Genomic DNA, 20,735 nt, shown 5'->3' with positions numbered 1-20,735 from the left:
TGATGTAACCTAGGGTCTGGGCTAGTCTTCAGGATCCTCTTTCAAAGAACCAGTAGTAGTTAAGGTTTTAACCCTTGCTGTTTTAGGTCTGATCTCAATCTAATTTTAATGGAAAGCAGCCGTATATGATAAATTATTACCCGCAGTCAGGGGGTTTTGGCTTCCAACTCCTACGGCTAGGGATGGGGGGGGTATAGGGTTGATTTAGGTAATGATGGGCAGTAGGATTCAGGTAAGCCATATAGGGTAGGAAATTGAAGAAAATTATTCCATTTGAACAAAATTTCATTTATAGAATTATTACTCAAACTAGGGTTTAGGATATTTAGGATTTTAAAATTTCTGGGGTTTTCAATGTAGGGTTAGGGTTAAGGTGGAGTGCAGGGTAGGGCCTAGGGAGGATGATCCTAAAAGGAATTAGGTTTTGGATGAAAGGTCTGAAAGTTGTGGTTGAAAGTTTGGTTAGTGTTTATAGGGTCTTTGGGAATTTAGGGCAGCAAAGGAATTCAGTGTTTAGACAAGGGTTTGGTTGGTCCGATTGGGCTGAAACTAAGAGGGAAGATAACTAGGGCTGGGGGGATGGGAATCCTAAAGTTTGAGACAGATCTAACGGTTAGATTGCCGTAGATCTGACCTAGAATTTTAGCTCTTAGAGAAAGTCCCAAAATTCCAGAATATTTAAAATAGAATGAAAAAAAAATGAGGACATGAAGCTTAGGGTTTAGGAGTAGAACGGATTAGGATAGGGTGGGGGTAGGGAATGGACTGACTTGATAGGGGAAGGGATTGTCACTTGAAGGCTTCTGGAAATTTGAATGTCTCCAGGCTGCCACAAGCTTGATTTAGAAGAGAGAAATCTGAAAATTGCAGAAAACTAGAAGCAATAACAGTCATGGGCCTCCCTCCTTGGGAAACCACAACTCCACTCAAGTCTTCCTTCCATTTTATTCTTTATTCGTTAAAATCTATTTTTTCAACTGATACTAAGAGAACAAAATCTGGATACATACCAATATCTATTACAGGTAGAAAGATAGAGATCACAACAAAGAGTTCTTGTAGACATGGTGGGAGATCTCGCGAGATATCTCGTTTTTTCACCTTGGCGAGACGAGATGGAGGTCGAGATCTGCAAGTTGGGATATCTCGCTCGAGATCTCGCCATATCTCGCCATATCTCGCCATATCTCGCTATATCTCGCCATATCTCGCCATATCTCGCCCTGGATTTCGCTGGAACTCTCAATTTTCCCTTTTTTTTTTGTAGATTTTGGTTGAATTTTCACTTACAACTACTCTTAGCACATCTACAACAAGGAAGATCAATCATTCTTTACTTGTCTTATAAATTTATGATTTAATGACTTATATAGAACTTCTAATGGTTGTATAATTATTTTATTCTTGAAAATTGAGATTGTGATACTCATATGGATGGAATTTTGATAACATTTAAGTTAGTTGATGCATTTGATATACTTGCCTTTCATTTATATGCTTTAAAGGTTCTATATTACATGTTGTATAACATTGCATTCCCTAATCCTACTACATTTTGGTTTCACACTATGGGTAGACTTGGAAATCATACATAGGGTTGTTTCTGACAAATCCAAGGCCACCAATGTGTTCAAAAGGCCTTAAATAAGCTAAATACCAAGTTTCAACCCAATTGGGACCCTAAAACCCACCGAGATGGGCCACCGAGTTGACGCCAAAAAATTGTATATCTCGACCGAGATCTCACCGAGATAGTCGAGATCTCTCTTTTTCAAGGTGGTGAGATCTCTCTCGAGAGTGAGGTCTTCTACCATGCTTGTAGCCCATAATCAAAAAAATAAGAGTTTAGAGCATTGAATAGCTTGTATCCATATAACATCTGGCGTGACATAGATAATGTAAAAGGGGTGGGCTCAATTTATGGGCTTACAACTGAAGAAAATCATAATTGGACTCAATAAAAGAAGACTACTTGGACTAGAAATCAACAAATAATTCTATTTGGATTGGAATCCCTTGTCACGCTTGATGTGAATCCACATCTAGGGTTAGGGTTTCTTGGAAAGATTCCCTAGAATTTAGAATTTGCCCACAATCTTCCAGCAAATAGGTCAAAAAATCTTATTGGATCCTCCGAGTAGATGGAAAACGAAACAAGAATTGAGATCTTGAGGGTTGTACTGGGGCTCCAAAAGAGGGGGTAAATGGCCAAAATACCCCGGGTCGAGCCCTTGGTGCACCTCTTGGGGTTTTAGGGCTCAAAATCTGAGGTGCCTAACGGTTCCCAATCCTGGTTAAATCATATACACTTAAAACCTGCTGTGATTGTCAGTCCAAACACAGGTTGTGATCTTTTTTGGGGATATTGAACAGACTTGCTGAGTCCATATTTTTACCTAATTTAGCTCTTACGTAAATGCTGCTCCTGTGATTATTAAGCCCATTAGACTGCAGTATAGAAGTTTTTGGCAGTCATACCTGTGTTGGAATTTGGAAACCTCTTAAAGGTTACCTTGATTCCACCATGCTCTACTAGGTGGTGCTTTTTCAATTGTGACCAATTTTCATTACAACATGGAGAAAACAGAGTGGGAAGAAAAAGAAGGCATCATCATGCATTGAAGTGCTACTGGGAATTCAGCCATTACCAGGATAGGTTTCTCACTGTTCAATAAGCAATCTGACAATGACTTGACACAATTTTGTACACAGATAGAAGCTTTTCCAAAAACAAATAATGCTGGCAAGGTGGATGTTCTGTCAACAAAAATAAACAATATAAATAATTAAAAGTTCAAAATTCACAAAAATTTTAAATAAGACAATAAATCAATGAATGAGACCAGAAGAGTACAACCACTAGGAAGAAAAATTAAAGGCAGTAGCTATATGAGAAAAATTAAGTCACAACTCACAAGTATTTAATAAAATAAAAAATAAAAAGAGCACCCAGTGCACAAAATCTGCTACTGTAGGGTCTGACCGTCTGAGAGGGTCAGAGGGGCAAAAATACACAGCCTAACCCATGTGCTTTGCAAGAGACTATGTTTCCACATTTCAAACCTCCAACCAGCAGGTTGCAGTAATACTCCTGTCACTAGTAATACATAAAATAATAATAGCTCTAGGATACATCTTGTAAGCTGGATAGTTTACATAAGCACAGAACCACTGTGAGTGAGCCAGACCCAATACCTGATCGCAGATACCAGACTTGCTATCAATTGGACGCCCCAATCTAGGATGAGTTTTTGCACTTTTCTACAGATGGATGTTTACAATTGACGGTAGAGTTGCCTATATTTGAGTTGGCGTGTCCCAGATACCAGACTTGCTATCAATTGGATGCCCCAATCTAGGATGAGCTTATTCCAATTCAGGTTAATTATCCAACAGTGTATACCAAATGGATACAGCATAAAGTTACCATTGCTATCCCAACCTTCACCAGAAGCACTAGCTTCCGAAATCCATCCAGGTCAAGCTATCTCCAAAACAGATGGCACACAAAGAAGAGCTAAGTTGCTCAGGAAGGGCCATCTCAATGAGCTTTTCATCACAGCGCAAGTTTCAGCCACGTGGCAGATCAGATGGTGCCAAAATTTTGGGCTGCGACAAGATAACTAGCCTATTGAGGGGTTTTAGTGCCAAAATAGAGCTCTGAAAACCTAGGCACTACAAGAGGCTGTGTGGGCATGCATCAACAACTGAAAAATACAGAGGATGCAAGCCATATATCAAAGGGTATTTGAATGTATTAGGTCCTGAAGCTTAATATCTAGCTGATCCAATATAGACCCATCAAACCCATGGGCATACTTGCCACTTCATCCTATCATGTGGCTAAATTTTGATGCACCACCCAGATAAGCTTCTTGGGTTGGCGATAAGTTTATTTCAGGCATATTATTTTGAGTAATTAATAGGATACATTTTCATGTGTACGCATTCATTTTGTATTATTTTACCCTATATCACATATAAATGAGCATAAGATGCACTCTCCCCAAATTTAAGTAATTTTGGAAATTTATATTTATCCTGGTAAATACTGATTCAAATTTATCTATGATCGTAGTGAGTACTTGGACTCCTTCAATAACAATGATTTGTTTGAAGCAATTAGTGGAGTTTGAAGGTTGATCAAAGAAGGGGAAAAGAGGAAAAAGAATCATATTTAGAGAAGGAAAAAAGAAGAGTTCCGTTTTTGAGTGTGTTCTATCCAATTTCAATCAAATCCTTCATCGAATGGTCAGCCGACATTTGATTGAGCTGACTTTTGGACAGGAGCTTCAAGACTTCTTGGTCTTTACATCCAACAGTAGGATTGACCACTTGAGCTCTCAAAATCGATGCGATCTACACGCCACCTAAACAAACAAATTTCTTGGTTAAGTCGGATTAGGAACTCATAATTTGTTTCAAACTATGTCAGGAAGCACATCCCTAATCTAGGAAATCACTCTATAAAAAGGAAGCATACTCCAGCAAATAGAAAATGTTCTTTTGGGCCTTGGAGAACTACAAAGGACGAATTTGGAGAGTTGGAGCTGCTTTGGGACGAATTTTGAAGTTGCTCGAGTCTCTTCTGCAACCCTAGAGTGATGTTTCCCTTAACTACTTCTTCTTCTTTTGTAATGTTCTAAGTTTCTTTTGCTAGGGTTAGATGGATCCTCACATAAGATACATATTGATTTCATTCCCCTTTCATATAATCCAATTCTCCCTCTTGTTTTCTTCAATTTTGTTCTTGATGTCTAAAAGCTTGATCAATATTCATGAGTCTCGCGGTGTGTTTTCGATCATGTAAAAATGAGGAATGCATGCTAGACCTAAGATTGAAGAATGACAAATTACATCTAAAGCGTGACAGGTTAGGTGGTTTGTTAAACTTGTTTATGAGTTTATTGTGTCTAATGCGACATATTAAATTGATCCTCTAAGCGTAACTGGTAGGGGGTTTTAATATGTTAGGGATCCTCAGGCATAACAGATGAGGTAATCTAACTTAAAGAATCTCGTCAACAAGAGTGGAGATTAAATTGGTTATATGAGAAGTGGGGGAATAGATCAATAATCTATATCATGTTTGGTGAAATTGAATCCCTAGTATTTCATTCATTGAGTTTTTGTTAACAATTTAGTTTTATCGTTCTTGTTTTGTTAATTTAATCAATAGTTTAGTTAATCCTTCATAATTTGTCTAGCTCAATAATTATAGGTATTCTTAAGGCTAGTACGTAACTTTTACTCCTTTTGATCCTCGTGAAAATGATATCCCTCTTACCTCTTATTACTTGGGCAACCTCGTGCACTTGCAAGTACGAACGTAACAAGTTTTTGGCGTCATTGTCGGGAATCGACGAGTGTTAAAATTGCACTTCGTTAATCTAGTTTTTAATTAAAAAAAAAATGTTTTTCATTAAGTTAGTGTGTTTATTGCTGCTCTTAGTTTAGTCGTTTAAATTTGTTTTTACGTCTTGTTTTTTCCTTTGTTTCTATTGTGTTCGTGTGGTTTTTCGGCAAATTTTACTGCAAATCTTAAAACAGGCATAACTTTTGAACTGGGAAGAGTTACAGGACCATCAAGATATCAAAAAAAAAAAAAGATGGCGCAAGCTGATTTATAGCATCCCTACCTAGGGGGAACCTGGTAGACCTGCTTTTGACCCCCCAAATTCCATCATTTAATGGGTTTTCAGGGCACTTTTAGTTTTCAGTTAATTTTGGATTAAAATTTTAGACATTTTATGCACTTTTTTTTTGTTTTTGTCTAATCCTGATTTAATTTCCCTTAGTTTACTCATATTGTGCTTTTGATTTTCAGGTTTTAATAAGTGCATGACCCGAAGTTTTAGTAAACCAATAGAAATTTTTGATTCAGAGATTGAGAGGACTTTTCGAAGAGCAAAGAGAGATCAACAACCTGAAATCTTTATTAAAGTTGTTCTTGGAAATGAAAAAGAGATGGAAGATCCAGATCATCAGAATCCAACAGCAGCACCTAGAAGGACTTTGAGAGACTACACAGACCCTCCTGTTAGAGCCCCAATGTCAAGCACTAGAAGGCCTGCAGTAGAAGCAAACAATTTTAAACTAAAACCCGCTTTTATTCAAATGCTTCAAAATTCAGCACAATTTTATGGATTAGCTAGTGAAGACCCTAATGCACACAGAGGCATTTCTAAAATTTTCTGATGCTGTCAAATACAATGGAGTCAGTGAAGATGCCATCCGCTTGCAACTTTTCCCCTTCTCTTTACGTGACAAAGCGAAGACATGGTTGTAATCATTACGTCCAGATTCAATCAGGACTTAAGTCTTTAGTTCAAAAAAATTTAAATAAGTTCTTTCCTCCTGTTAAATCTACTAAATTGCGTAATGACATTATTACTTTTGTGCAGGGAGAAGGAGAGTCTTTACATGAGGTATGGAAACATTTTAAAGAGTATTTGCAAAGATGCCCACACGATAGTCTTCCCCAATGCATGATCATTCAGACCTTCTACAATGGGTTGAATGCACAATTCAAATCCATCCTAGATGCGGCTGCAAGTGGATCAATCCATAACAAGGGACTTGATGAAGTCTATGAGTTGATGGATGAGATGGCAACTAATTCCTACCAATGGCCATCAGATAGGCAACAAAGGAGAAAAGTTGCAGGGATGTATGAAGTAGAGGCCATGGCTGCAATGGAAGCTAAGCTGGATGCAAAACTGGAAACTCTTGGAAGAAGAGTTGAAAATATAATTATTTCTAAGATTTAGGGGGTTTCTTGTGATATGAGTAGTGGTAGCCATGATTGTGATACATATTCTGATAAACCAAAAAATGCTAATTTTGTTTCCAATAATTTTGGCAGGAACCCTCAAGGCAACCCGTAAAGCAATACATACAACCCAGTGTGGAGGAACCATCCAAATTTTGCATGCAAAGAGTAAGGATAGCAAAGACAAGAATCCAAAGCCCCATCCCCTACTAATCGTTTGAAAGAGATGATGGTACAGATGGCAAAGACTTCTACTAATTTCCTGAAGAGTATAAATGCGTGTATCCAAAATCAAGAGATGTCGATACATAATTTAGAGAAACAGATAGGCCAACACTCCAAACAAATTTCTGAACAATCATATGGAGGTCTGCCAAGCGACATTGAACCAAATCCAGTGGAGAGAGCACAAGCCATTAAATTGAGAAGTGGCAAAGAAATAAACACTACATTGGAGGAGGAGAAAAAGAAACAGCCAGAGAAACAGAATAACTTTAAACCTATTCATTTAGATGCTTTCACCCCCAACCCAACCCCCCATTTACTATTGCTTCCATTCCTTTTCCCAATAGGTTGGTTGAAAAGAAAGAGGACCAACAATTCCTCAAATTTTTAGATGTCTTTAAGAAACTGAAAATTAACATTCATTTGCAGATGCAATCTCCCAAAGGCCAAACTACGCAAAATTCTTGAAGGAGATCATTGCAAAGAAGAGAAGGCTTGAGGATTATGAGACGATCAATTGAACAAGGAATGCTCAGTAATTATTCAACACAAGCTTCCACAAAAAATGAAGAATTCAGGGAGTTTTACTATACCTTGCCAAATTGGTGATCTTTCATTCAATAAGAAATTATGAGATATAGGAGCTTCAATTAATTTAATGCCAGATTCTGTGTATGAAAAGTAGGGGATTAGGAAAGTTAAACCAACTAGAGTATCCCTATTATTGGCAGACCGATCCACCAAGTACCCATGGGGAATTTTAGAGGATGTGCTAGTAAAAGTTGACAATTATTTTTCCAGCAGATTGTGGTACTTAAGATGGAAGAGGATATTAAGGTCCCCATTATTTTGGGAGGACCATTTTTAGCCATGGGGAGAGCTTTGATAGATGTGCAACAAGGAAAGTTGACTTAAGGAAGGAAAAGAGAATACCACATTCAATGTTTTTGAGGTTATACATCACCCTAATGCATACATGGACTATTTTAGAATAGAATGTAATTGATGAAATAATTCATCCCCTACCCCAAGCAATGATGGACCATGACCCTCTAGAGTTAGCCCTTACTGCATCTTGTGATGAGCACGGGTTGAAGGAGGTTCAAGCAATGTTGCATGAACTTAATTCAGGTGATTTGGAGGATTGACTGTTACAAATAATTAAAGAGCATAAAAAGGCAATAGGATGGGGCATTACTCATATAAAGGGAATAAGCCCTTCCATTTGTACCCATAAAATCCTTTTGGAAGAAGAGCACAAATCCATTTTACAGCCCCAAAGGAGATTGAACCCTGCAATGCAAGAAGTCATCAAGAAGAAAGTATTAAACTCTTGGATGCAAGTATTATTTACCCAATTTATGATAGTTCACAGGTTAGTCCAGTACAGGTAGTAGCTAAGGAAGGAGGAATGATTGTTGTAAAGAATGATAGTAATGAATTGATTCCTACTAGGATGGTCAAAGGTTGGAGGGTGTACATAGACTATAGGAAGTTGAATGACACCACCCATAAAGATCATTTTCCCCTCCCTTCTATTGATCAGATGCTTGAACAATTAGCCTATCATGCATATTATTGCTTCCTATATGGTTATTCAGGGTATTTTCAGATTCCCATAGCTCCTAAGGATCAGGAAAAGACCACATTTACATGCCCATACAGCACTTTTGCCTGTAGGAGGATGCCATTCGGCCTCCATAATCTATTTCTTTTGGATTTTGTATCACAAGGTCACAATAGCCATGCACCATCTATGATAGCATTCCAAAGGCACTCCTCTTTCAAGAGGGATCCATGACAAGACAAGCCATACACCTGGCATCATATTAATCACATGCTTCAACCGCTTATGCAAACGACCATGAATCCTACTTTTTATCTGTGTTACTACCAATCATCTTGTTTTAAGATTCAACACATGTCAAGAATTAGACATGTAAATGGATAGCCAAAATTCGCGTCCGAATTTGCATTCGTATTCATCTAAGTGTGTCTGAATCCGGAATTTTTCCTACCGAAAAGTATTCGTATCCGTCTGGTAGGCAACTGGACTTGGATTTGGATAATTGCTTATCAGATCGGATAATATCTGAATAAAAATTTATCCAGCTAGAGTAAAGTACTAAACTTTTTTTCTCTGGAAGGGGCTGAAAATTAGATTTGGAAGCGAGTAATTGGTAATCGAAAAGTCAGAAATCAGTTTTTTTTTCTCTAAAAAGGGCTGATAATTGGATTCAAAAATCAATAATCGGTAACTGGAAAATCGGATATTATAAATAAAAAAAATGACAATTAGCAATCAATAATCGGGTAGTTTATCGGATATCCAATTAAGTTCCAGAATCGAATTCAGATACCTTTTATAAATTTCTGCCAGATATTGGATTTGGATTTGGATAGCAATTTTCCTTGTCGGATTCGGATTTAGATAGTGGTGTATCTAAGCCGAATCCGAACCGTTTACAGGTCTATCAAGAATGCAACTATGTGGACTCGAAAATTTCTTACAGATCCAAACTCGAAGCAAGGTGAGTGTTTTTCCCAAACTTCATTGTTTTTCAAAAACTATGTTCTACACTGAAGGGGGTGGCGTTGGTGGAGTAGAAGTTGGAGGAGCTTCTTAGTCATTGATTTTGTTCTCCTACTATCTTGGTGTAACTTATAAGTACATGATGTTGTAATGTGAAATTGTGAACAACGGAACATGTTTGATGAATTATTTGACTTTAAACATTTATGTTTTTATTTATATCAAGTAGTGATTGGGTAGATCATGCTTTATAAGTCTACATGTTCACTCCTTCAGGGTATGCGTTTAAAGTTAGGGTCCAATTGGAACTCAATATACACTTGTTTTCTCACAAATCTAAGGTCACAACTATATTTACTTGGTTTAAAATAGGCTACATACCAAATTCCAACCCAAACTAAACCCTAATACCCACTAATATGGCGCTTTGAGTTGGTCGAGTTGATCGGAGATTTTTGCCATATCTCGGCCAAAATCTTGGTTTTTTCGAGGGACCGAGATCCCTATCAAGTCCAAGATCTCAAACCATGCCAAAAATAGCAACTACCTAGAAACTCCCATGTGCAAAAGCATAGTTGGGAAGGAAGCGCCAAGGCAATGTCAAGACACAGCAATGGTTCTAAGTGACTAAGCGTTCTAGTGTTGCCTATGTGCCTTGTTTGGAGTCACCTAGATTTTCTTCTCCCCTCGAAGGCCTTGTCGCCTAGACGCCGTGACAACTATATGTGGAAAACAACTGACAATAAAAAATGGACGTAACAAAATAGAGGGCAAGAGAACTAACTAGTAGTGGAGCCCTACACCAATAAGGTAGCCAATGGAAGTGCAAGCAAAGGCATTCGAGGATGTTTAGATGTCTCAAGAGGCTGAATGGTTTTTTGGAGCACAAAGGCATTGCTTTCGTGTTTAGGCATAGAAACCCACTAACTAAATTGAGCTGAGCTGTTTCTTAGAATAAGGTCAAACACATGATCCCTGTCTGGCCTGATTACAAGATTACAAATCTCTCTTCTTTTTTCTTCTTTTTTTTTTTTTTTTTTTTTTTTTTTTGGGGGGGGGGGGGCAGGGGGAACTAGCTCCAAAAAGAACCCAACCTTAGTGATATAATTTTTAAGATTGACGAATCTTTAATCCTCACAATCAAATTCTTCATTGGTCAATAGCTCATCTCTAGACAAAAGGGACAACTTGAACAGAGGATAAATTTCAAGATTTTATAGGAGAAAGTATCTGCAAGCACCTAATTTCCTCCACAGAGCCATCCATACCATGCCTCTCACATCAGACTAAAGAACCAGAAAGTTTACCTCCAAAAAAATTTAGGAGGTACACCCAATTGTATGGCCTTTGAACCCCATGACTGGACCCCCCCCCCCCATTGGTTTAGTTCCTGAACCAGAAATTGAACCCTTAAAATATTGAAAAAAGAAAAGGAGAAAGAAAAATAAAAAAGAAGGCAGACCTGCAGGTTTTCAAACAGAGTCACAAGCTTGCTTTCTCCTCATGATCTGGAATATTTTCCTTTTTTGCTAATTTTATTTGTCCCTCATTCTTCTCCCATTGATCTCCTTTATTTTTAATTTTTTTTCCCCATTACAGATCAGCTCGCCAATTACATTTCAGTTCTTTTCTTTATCATCTGTTTCTGCTCAACCATTCACTGTTTTCTGCTCTGTTGGGTCTTAAATTCGTAGATTTCTTCCGAAATTCTAATCAATAACATATTCTGGAATTCAAAGAAGTCAGTTTTCTGTTTTTCGGAGCCCATTAGCCATCGGTTCCATTTCTTGCCTGCATCATGCTGTTACTCCCAGCTTGTCTCAAAATTGTAAAGTGAATATGAATTATCTATTGTAAGAGAAACCCATGTTGCTTCTTTGACTAATAACATAGAAAAACTTATCAAACAAAATTATCTTGACTCTTGACTGAGTAGAAAAACATTACCAAAATCAAATTTAAATAATTGATCATTGTCATACTTAGACAGAAAGAACATCAGTTACAAATCATACTATGTCACCAATGAGTAGTGATGTTATTCTGTTAGGCACAAGGTTTGAAGTCTCGATCTTGAGTATCCTACCAGACAGCAAGGCCAATATATGCAAATACAGTTTTGAGTCATAAAACGCAACAAATAAGTAATAGGTAAAATGGAGAAGAACTGTGTCTGGGAGGATGGCCTACACGAGTACTCCCATGAGTTTCTTTCTCCTAATAATATGAAATGACATCCTTGACCTTTGTTTTAAGAAGAGGTAGAAACATGGGAACACTGGCATAGGCCACACTGCCAGAAAGAATACTACTTCCTATGTTAAACAAAATTCAAATATTAAAGGAGAACAAAGTACAATGAAACAACTTCATTAGGGGAATAAATAAATGAACAATGAGAGAAAGTGCTTTCAATTTGATTTTATATGAAGTAAGTTTATACATGCATTAATACCAATTTGTTCACTACCGTACATCACTGGATAAAAAATAACACATATCTTAACCTTTCAAATGCATGCGTTTGTGTTCTACTCATTTTTCACACGATCATGTTCAATATACTTAACAAGCATGAAAAATAGAAATTAAACTCCATAACATTCAATATCTAGATAAGCAAGACAAAAACACTTACGGACTCAAGCAAGTATGTCCATAATGCACAACACACTCGGCATCAACATGTGAAGCTCCAACCTCATCAACACAACAACTCCCGTAAGTAGTGTCTGCCATCACAAAGAACCCAACTTCTTGGTACTCTCTCTTCCCATCAACATCTGACTCTCTAAGTAATTCATCCCTCAGGGCACTGACGACTTTCGTTGAATCCTTCAAAAGCTCATCTGGGAACTGAAATGGACCCAAATACATTTAAGTATAATCAGTTTATCAAATGAACAAAACCTGAAAATGGTACTTCACTTATAATGGACTAGTCTTCATAAATGTATTGCATGCTGCAATATGGGGTTCTCCCATTCATTTATTCTAAACCTCTAACAATTCTTTTCCCGAAACAAAAATAGAAAATCAGCTGCAAGAATATTATCCTACAAGGAAAAAAGTGAGAATGAGAAAAAAGAAAAAACCTGCAATGCAACTCTACTGGAGTTTCTGCGGCGTATGAAATCAGCTGTGCGAGCAATGTCATAATTTGATGCAAAATCCATGGGAGAATGAGCCTTCTTTCCCAATGAAAAATCAAACAATAGGACCTAACTGCAGCAGAGCCTTTGCTTGGCCAAGAACCAAAGAAATGAGTTAAGAAAATAGGCATTAGCGCTGAATTGATGATGATGAAGAAAACTAGTAAAGTACTTTCACCAATTTAAAAGACAAATAACAACAACAATAAGCCTTGTCCCAACTAAATGGGATCGGCTACATGGATTATTGCCTTCCAATCAATTATGTTTGAGATCATGCTAGATATAAGGCCTAAGCTATACATATCATTTCTCACCACTTCTTTTAAGGTTATCTTAGGTCTACCCCTAGCTCTTCTAGTCCCTTCAATCTGGATTATATCACTTCTCCGTACATGAGCATATATAGGTCTCTGTTAAATGTGGCCATGCCACCTCAAACGACTTTCTCGAAGCTTATCACTTATGGCAGCAACTCCCAAACCAACTCCAATATGATCATTCCTTATCCTATCCTTCCTAGTTTTGCCACTCATCCATCTTAGCATCCTCATTTCTACTACACTGAGTTTATCTATATAATTCATTTTAACAGCCCAACACTCTGCTGTACAGCATAGCTAGTCAAACAACGATCTTATAAAATTTTCATTTAAGCTTTAATGGAATACGCCGATCACACAAGACCTCGCACACACTTCTCCACTTCATCCACCCTATTTTAATTCTTCACAGCACCCTCTATATCACCTCTTTTATTTATGATTGAACCTAGGTAACTAAAACAATCACTCTGGGGAATCTCCTTATCGTCAAGTATCATCACCTCATCGTCTGCCCGATCATGACTAAAGTTACAAATTAGATATTTTGTCTTCGTTCTACTTAATTTAAAGCCTCTTGATTCCAAAGCTGCTCTCTATGATTCTAATTTGGTATTAATCCCCACTTGAGTCTCATCAATCAACACAATATCATCAGCAAAAAGAATACACTAGGGGACCTTATCTTGAAAGTCTTTGGTTAATTTAAAAGACAGAAAACAAAAGTTAGAAAATATAACCATCAGGAGAAAGTAAAGTAATGTAAGGAAAACCCATATCGGCAATTTTGATACTTGAGAAAGACAACTCACTCAACTTGAAAGGGTTTCATTGAACGTAAAAAAATAAAGAACAGAACCTAATTGTGATGAAGTTGCAAAGTCTAGGGAGTATCTGATTCTATGATAATAGAGAGAGAACTAGAGAACTTTTCCATGGGCATAGGAAGAAAATTTTATAGAAATAAAGAGAAGGGTTGTCAAGTTCAAGTATTCATAGATCGATCTTCTGTGAGACCCAGTGTCATCTGTTCCACTGTTCAAGACTTCCGTAAGTTTGGGAACAGCAATCATATGGAAGTATGGCAATTAAATGACCAGATGGCAATAATAGAATTCAGAGGGGAAAAAAAACCTAGCGCACTAAAGTACATGCAGCAACAAGACAACAAGTTTACCACGGCTGCTCCTCTATAAGCAATCATGCGGACCTACATAACAGACACTGACAACCTAAATACAAATTTTTTTTATCTGAAATAAAATTGCACAACATCCATCATATAATCCAGTTTGCAGGGCCATGCAAGTTTTGCTAGTGGGAGTGTCTGATGGGGAAGTTGATGTACCTGGCCAGCCCCTAACATTATTTTGTTGTAATTTTGGTTTTCCCCATTGGTGAAAGCCTCCCCCTAATGTGGCTGACTCATAGTTTTGTCTGTGTTGATTGTTTCAGTCAAGCAATGCATACAGTTTTCCTAGATTTGGGTTGCTGATTTCTGGTACAATCTGTGTACATGATGAGATGCTTTTGGTATCCGGTAAGTAAACAAAAAGACTGCTGTAAATGTGAGTGACTGCTAATGTCTGGACTGTAAAATTTCTCTTTTAGTTTTTGTAAGTGTACCTGTCAAAGCCAAGATTATAAGAGTGGTGCAAGGTACAGTCCCATTGAGTAGGATTATATGTAGAATATTGAGAACATCTGGATTTTCTCCATTGGCAGGATGACAGAAAATTTTTGAGAAATGCCTTATCTTTCTTCTATTTACTAATATCAGAAAGACACTAGCACATATTGCTGGAAATGTAATATGTACTACAACTAATGAAATTCCACTTGAAAATCCAAGAACCTCAAGGTTGTTATTCCAGCTATCCTAAATCATTCGCCCCCAACAAAATAAAAACGATTCATCAATCAGAAACTTTGCAAATTCCGGCAGAGTAGTTACTCGCGGATCAAATAAAAAAGTGAGCTGAGAAAAAGAAAGAAACTCTACAAATGTTCTAGTTTCACTACATACCTTGACTTCCACATTTGCTTCATTATGAAGCCGTGAACACTGACAGACTTAAATTTAATTCTCAGAGTCTCAGATTTTATTTAACTGACCTTCAGCGGACTCCTCTGCTTCTCATAATCCACCAACAAAAGCCGCCGAGACCGAAAAGATGGAGAAGAGATGAACCGCTCCAACAGAGACGGAGATGATGGACTGGGGGTAACCGGAGACCGTGAAGAGGAAGAGAATCGCCTTTGCGAGGACAATGACTAGGTTTTTTTTTTTTTTTTGGGTAGTCGAGTTTTTAGCTTTTTATACAAGAGCGGAAGAGCCCCTTTATTTTTATTACTATTTTTTTTAATAACTAGAGAAGAGAGACTTACAAGAGATTACGCGTTTCCTACGATCGAAAGGTACAGGTTCATGGGATTGAATCTGCTTCTTCTTCAGAATGATTTCAGGTAAATTGAAAACGAATCACTCGAGCAACAAATCCTTCTTCAACCTTTTAGATCCAGTAATGGAAGAACCTCTCGGTCCTTGGGATTGAATCTGCTTCTTCTTCAGAATGATTTCAGGGAAATTGAAAACGAGTCACTCGAGCAAGAAATCCTTTTTCAACCTTTCGGATCCAGTAATGGAAGATCCGCTCGATCCTTTCCTTGCCTTCGTTATTGAATTTCTAGGTTTTCCCGTGCCTAGCTATACATAGACAAGTAAACCTAACCGACTCGTCAGGATTCCAAGTTAGAGTCTGATTCTGCAGCTGCTAGTTTCACGAGTGCGGATCATCCCAGCAGTAACTCCAAGTGCTTCTAAAATTCCAGTGGCCATGAAACGGCTCTTGGGGACTGCTAGCATTTCATCAGTCACATTCCCAGCACGATATCTTGCTAAGAGGATAGAGAAATAAATTGCCACATACCTGTGAATTTACATTACAAAACCCACCAATAAAGCAAGCAATATTGAACGAAACATAAATAATAATCCATCCAAAAAAGAGTAAGAATCAATTGAATTACCCAAAAGTCGTGACCTGAGCGAAGAACGAAGAAAGAATACAGCTTCAAGGGAACCAGGGCAAGCTTCTAAAGAACACGGTTCGCAATAGCTAAAACCACCGTACCTCAGAGGCATGAATAATTCTTCGGTTATCGGGAGACCAATGGATAGACATTATAAGCTGCGAGCCGTCCGATTAGATGGAAATAAGCTGCGAGCCGTCCTCTCCGTGGAGCGCAATACGTCCCCCAGAGGTTTTTTTTTTTCGTCTTCTCCCTTTTTTTTTTTTTTTTGTTCCCCCGCTCGGCTGGTAGAAGAATGCTCTAATCATCAAATATTCCTGGAGGATAAAGGCCCAACTTTCTTAGGAGGTCTTGAGTTCGCACTTATTCGGCGGCATTAATTATATATATATAAAATCTTCCTTGAGGATGTAATCATAATACGTAAGCTGGCCCGGATGAATCTTATCCAAAAAAATATATATTTCAAGAGAGGACTCAAAATGATACGTTGATTGATGAAAGGTATGTTATTTTGGCTGGGTGGGCATTTTGTTAAAACGTTATGACTTTTTTGAGAGGTACCATACAGGGATGTATTGGTTGAAAAAAAGAAGGGATGTATCCGTTTCCTTTCTATTTTCTCCTAATGTGATTTTGGAAATAAAATAATGAGTTAATTTTTGTGGTGGAACTGAATGGAAAGGGTTTTTTTTTTGTTTTTTGAAATAAAATAATGAGCCAATTTTTGTGGTGGAACTGAATGGAAAGGGTACGTTTTTTTTAATGGAAATGGTATGTTTGTGGTCATATTCTAGAAGGGTATTTATGGTTTTACTTTTAGGGTTTTGTGAAAAGGTATATGTCTATTCAAGAGGGGTATTTTGGTCAATTAAAATACAATGCCACAATTATTTTAAGTTTTCCTTTTATATAGTAGTATGATAGTATGATATTATATATATATATATATAGTATGATTTTGTCTAGTGGAAGAGAATACCGAAATCTGAGTTTTAAGGGGTGTAATATTTTTAAAGGGTGAGTTCCATGAGAAGTTACATCGGTTGCACGAAAGGGTTTTTTGAGAAGGTTCATGTCTATTTAGGAGGGGTATTTTGGTCTAAGAAAATACGTACCACAAGTATTTAAGGTTTTCCTTTTATATAGTAGTATGATATGATAGTATGATTAGAACAAGCGCCCGCTTTTCAATGGAGACAAGGTGCACCTCTCCAGAAAGAATGAAACACCCCCGCCCTCACTTTTAACACCTTTAGCTACTGATTAGCCTTAATTATTTTTATTACATTTTTACCCCACTTGGGAAAACCAATTTAAAAATCTTACATGCAATGACCAATATACCCTAATGTTATTCCCTTCTCTCTTGTTAATCCCCACACATCCATCACTATTGGTCTTGATTTTTCCTCCATCACTAGCTAGACAAACTTGACCATCCACCTCCAACTTGAAGACAACGGAGTCCATCAAGCTTCCTTTCACCAATTCTTTCTGAACTCTTACCATGAGAATTCGTAGGACTTGACAAGCAGAGAGCTCGAATGGACTCCTTAATTGTTGACTTTGGGTCTCTCAATAGCATATGACATTGTGCTCTACTATTATTGATATGGATTTCTATTCGTCCTTTCATGTCACGTTCCTGCAAAACACGTGCTCGACCTTGGGGGGTCGAGGTACGTCTCCAACAAGCAAGTCAGTACCAATCATATGATCTCAACTACTGATGCGTCCAAAATCTGCTCAGCCCTTAGATCTCCTCGTGATGACCTGCAAAACGAAAGCGTCAGATGTGGCCCGACCGCTGGGGTCGGGAGTCCACCTCCGAAGGCTAAGTCAGTTGATGTACTTAATCACAAACGGCTCTGCTAGAAGCACAGAGCTAAGGAATGAAGAACTGGGAAAGGTGATATAGATCGTAAGCCGCTGATAGTTTAAGTCTATCAGTATGTATCTGAACCTGAGTCTCAGATTGTGTGTTTTCAATCCCCCTCACCTCGTATGGTAGTGAGGTTTATATAGAGTGTACATTCGAATCTCCTTCGTTGGATGCACTTGAGCCTTCTTCGGGTAGTCATTGGATCTTAGCAGATAGATCCGTTGAGCAACAGACTTCTACTAGTTTGGACTAGTAGAGGACTCCTGAGATAACTCTTTAGGTTATGCGATGATTATCCCTTCGATAATGATTAGCCGCAGCCGTCAATTCGAGTCTGCCATCATTAGGGTAATTACCCTAATCCATAAGTAGGATTAGGGCGTGCTTGTAGCTGAATCAGTTTTCTTCTTCAGCAAGCCATCTTCTGGATCCGGTTCGCTCGGGAGCGAGTCGGTTCCCTCTATCTCGACCGGGGTCGAGGGTCGAACCAAGTACGAACCCGGTTTGATCATAATTTCTCCGTATCACGAGCCCCCCAGACCAAGCGTTCGGTCGATCCCGAGGGCTTGGTTTTTAACTGGGTTCTTCGGCAGGCGATAATCTCTGCGTGCTTCATTAAATGTCATATCACATTTAATGCGGTGGTCACTTTTCCTCGAGCGTTGTGAGGGTAAGGCCACGTGTCTCCTTGCAATCGATCTGTCGTGGCTCATGTCATCCAAGCGACGGTTTCCGAACGCCTATTTCGGATTCGTGAGTTCAAACTTTCAAAACGTCTTTCAATCTCGATCATTGATTTTGAATCAATCTCGATCGTCCAAATTCCCGAACACTCGTGCGGGAGTTTTAAAAGCGGTTCGTTGTCTTCGTAGGTTTCATTCTTCCTATCTGGAATTTGAACCTTTGTTGTCTACTTCGTGCCTTCTTCCTCTCAAGCTTCTGCCTCACTGAATCAGTAAGTTTACTGGTCTTTTTCTTTTTGTAGTTTACTGAAACAAGTAATGGCGGACGACGGGGCTTCTCTGGTACCCAGTGTTGGTAATAGCAATGAGGCTTTTGCTTCTCCTGCTTCCGAACAGTCGGATAGTGATAACAAAACCCTAACTGTCCTCTGGCGCGAGTTTGCTGAAGTTTCTCAAAAAGGTTTAGAGAGAAAAACCGAAACTCCTCCTGCCCTCCTCGAGTCTGGATCTTCCAAGATTGTCGAGTCTTCTAGGCAGCCTCAAACTTCCAGGTCCGATGGTGGACCTGGCTCTGTTCCCTCCATTTATTATGAGGAAACCCTTCTTTCAGCCATCCAAGATTTTGATTTTCCTTCCTCTTATCAGGATAGGGCTCCCCTTTCTGATGAGAGGGTTGATTCAACCCTTTCGGGTGAATTTTCTCTGTACATAGATGCACTGGAAAGCGGGGTTCGCTTTCCCTTTTTTAATCCTTTGTTCTCCGCAGTTCTGAATCATTGGGACATTTGTCCCAGAATGCTCCTTCCCAATAGCTGGCGTCTCATCGTCAGCTTCTTGGGTTTGTGTTTTGAACTTGGCATTACGCCATCTCTTTCTCTCTTTGTACATTTTCATGTTCTTTCTATCTCTCATCCTCCCGGATGGGTTTTTCTGTCCAAATGCAATAAGGCTGAACTTGATTGGAGGGGCAGCATCCTTGCCAAAGGAACTTGCCCTTCTAACCACAAAAGATGGCGCGAACGATACTTTTTCTGTCGAGCGCCTCCATCGGATCTTAACTTCCCAACCGCCTGGAGGCGGTGTACTTCTTCTTCCGAGAATAACCGAGGCCTCCCCTTATCCAGAGAAGACGAGGCGGCCGCCAGGAAGATCAAATCCATTCCATGGTATCAAGAAATACATGGATTTGAGGTGGAGTATAACTCCATTCTTCAGTACTGGGGCTTGGCTCATTGTGAGCTTCTAACCATCATCCTTTAATTTTACTGAAGTGATATGTCTTTAATTCTGACTCTCGTCATTCTTCTTTGCAGTGCCTCCAAGGATGAACCCCGAGAACCTGCGAGTGAAGGCTACTAGGGCCGTTGCGACAGCCGAGCAACGATCACCCAGAGCCTTGACCGTAGATCAAGAGGCTTCTGTCCCCTCTCCCGACCCCTCTTACAGGGGTATCAGGAATATCAGGCCTGTAGCTGATGCTTCGGGTAAAGGGAAGAAGCCAATGGTGGAGAGGTCTAATGTCTCCTCCTCCGCCCAAACCAAAAGGAGGCATGACACAATTGATGCTTCCTCCCATAAAAAATCCAAAGCTTCAACCGATTGTGAGAAGGTCTTCACCCCCCAGTGGACCCTGAAGTTGACCATCAGGGTGACTCGGGATCCTGAGAAAGCTGCAGAGTGGAGCTCCCTCAGTCTTGCTCCTTCTGACCGCCAGGAATTTGAAGCCCTGGATGACATTTCCCTTGTTAGTCAATCCACAAGGTACCGGTCTTCTCGCTTACTTATTTTTTCATAATTTGTTATGACTTCTCATAATATTTTCCTCCTTCCCAGGAATGCTGTGTTGAGCTTCTATCAACACATGGAAGCATTGAGCCGGGTTGGTCGCACCAGCTCCTTGCTGCAAACCTGTGAAGAGAATTTGGCCAAGGCCAATTCTAAAATAGACCGGCTGACTGCAGCTGCTGAGGAGCTGCAGAAAAAGCATGAGGAAGAAATGATCTCCCTCAAGGAAGCCCTCGATGGTTCGAAGATTCGTGCCGCTGCTGCCGAGCGCGAGGCCAGGAAGCAAAAAGCAACTGCCACGTTGTATGGTGACAGGCTTGAATTCCGATGTAGGGAGAACGAAG

At 39.1% G+C, this 20,735-nt stretch overlaps 1 protein-coding gene across 4 annotated transcripts in view; it reads right to left on the bottom strand.

Annotated features, from left to right (window-relative positions):
* Positions 1-16,176, bottom strand: part of LOC149005038 (diphthamide synthesis DPH2 family protein) — a 31,316-nt gene extending 15,140 nt beyond the window's left edge. Inside the window, exons 1-5 of one of the 4 annotated variants that reach the window (XM_089168658.1) lie at positions 16,036-16,176; positions 15,121-15,935; positions 12,626-12,767; positions 12,169-12,386; positions 2,649-2,757 (exon numbers count right to left, since the gene is read on the bottom strand). In XM_089168658.1, the coding sequence (XP_089024784.1) occupies positions 2,649-2,757; positions 12,169-12,386; positions 12,626-12,706 (408 nt within the window). In that variant the 5' untranslated portion in view covers positions 12,707-12,767; positions 15,121-15,935; positions 16,036-16,176. Of the gene's footprint in view, positions 1-2,648; positions 2,758-12,168; positions 12,387-12,625; positions 15,936-16,035 lie in introns of all 4 variants that reach the window. The other 3 variants (XM_089168659.1, XM_089168657.1, XM_089168660.1) reach the window with 3 other exon arrangements.
* Between the last annotated feature and the right edge of the window lie 4,559 nt (positions 16,177-20,735).

The sequence above is a fragment of the Hakea prostrata genome, chromosome 9 (assembly GCF_041222555.1).
Source record: "Hakea prostrata isolate BN-2017 chromosome 9, UWA_Hpros_2, whole genome shotgun sequence".
Taxonomy (NCBI): domain Eukaryota; kingdom Viridiplantae; phylum Streptophyta; class Magnoliopsida; order Proteales; family Proteaceae; genus Hakea; species Hakea prostrata.
This window is presented reverse-complemented; position numbering and strand designations above follow the sequence as displayed.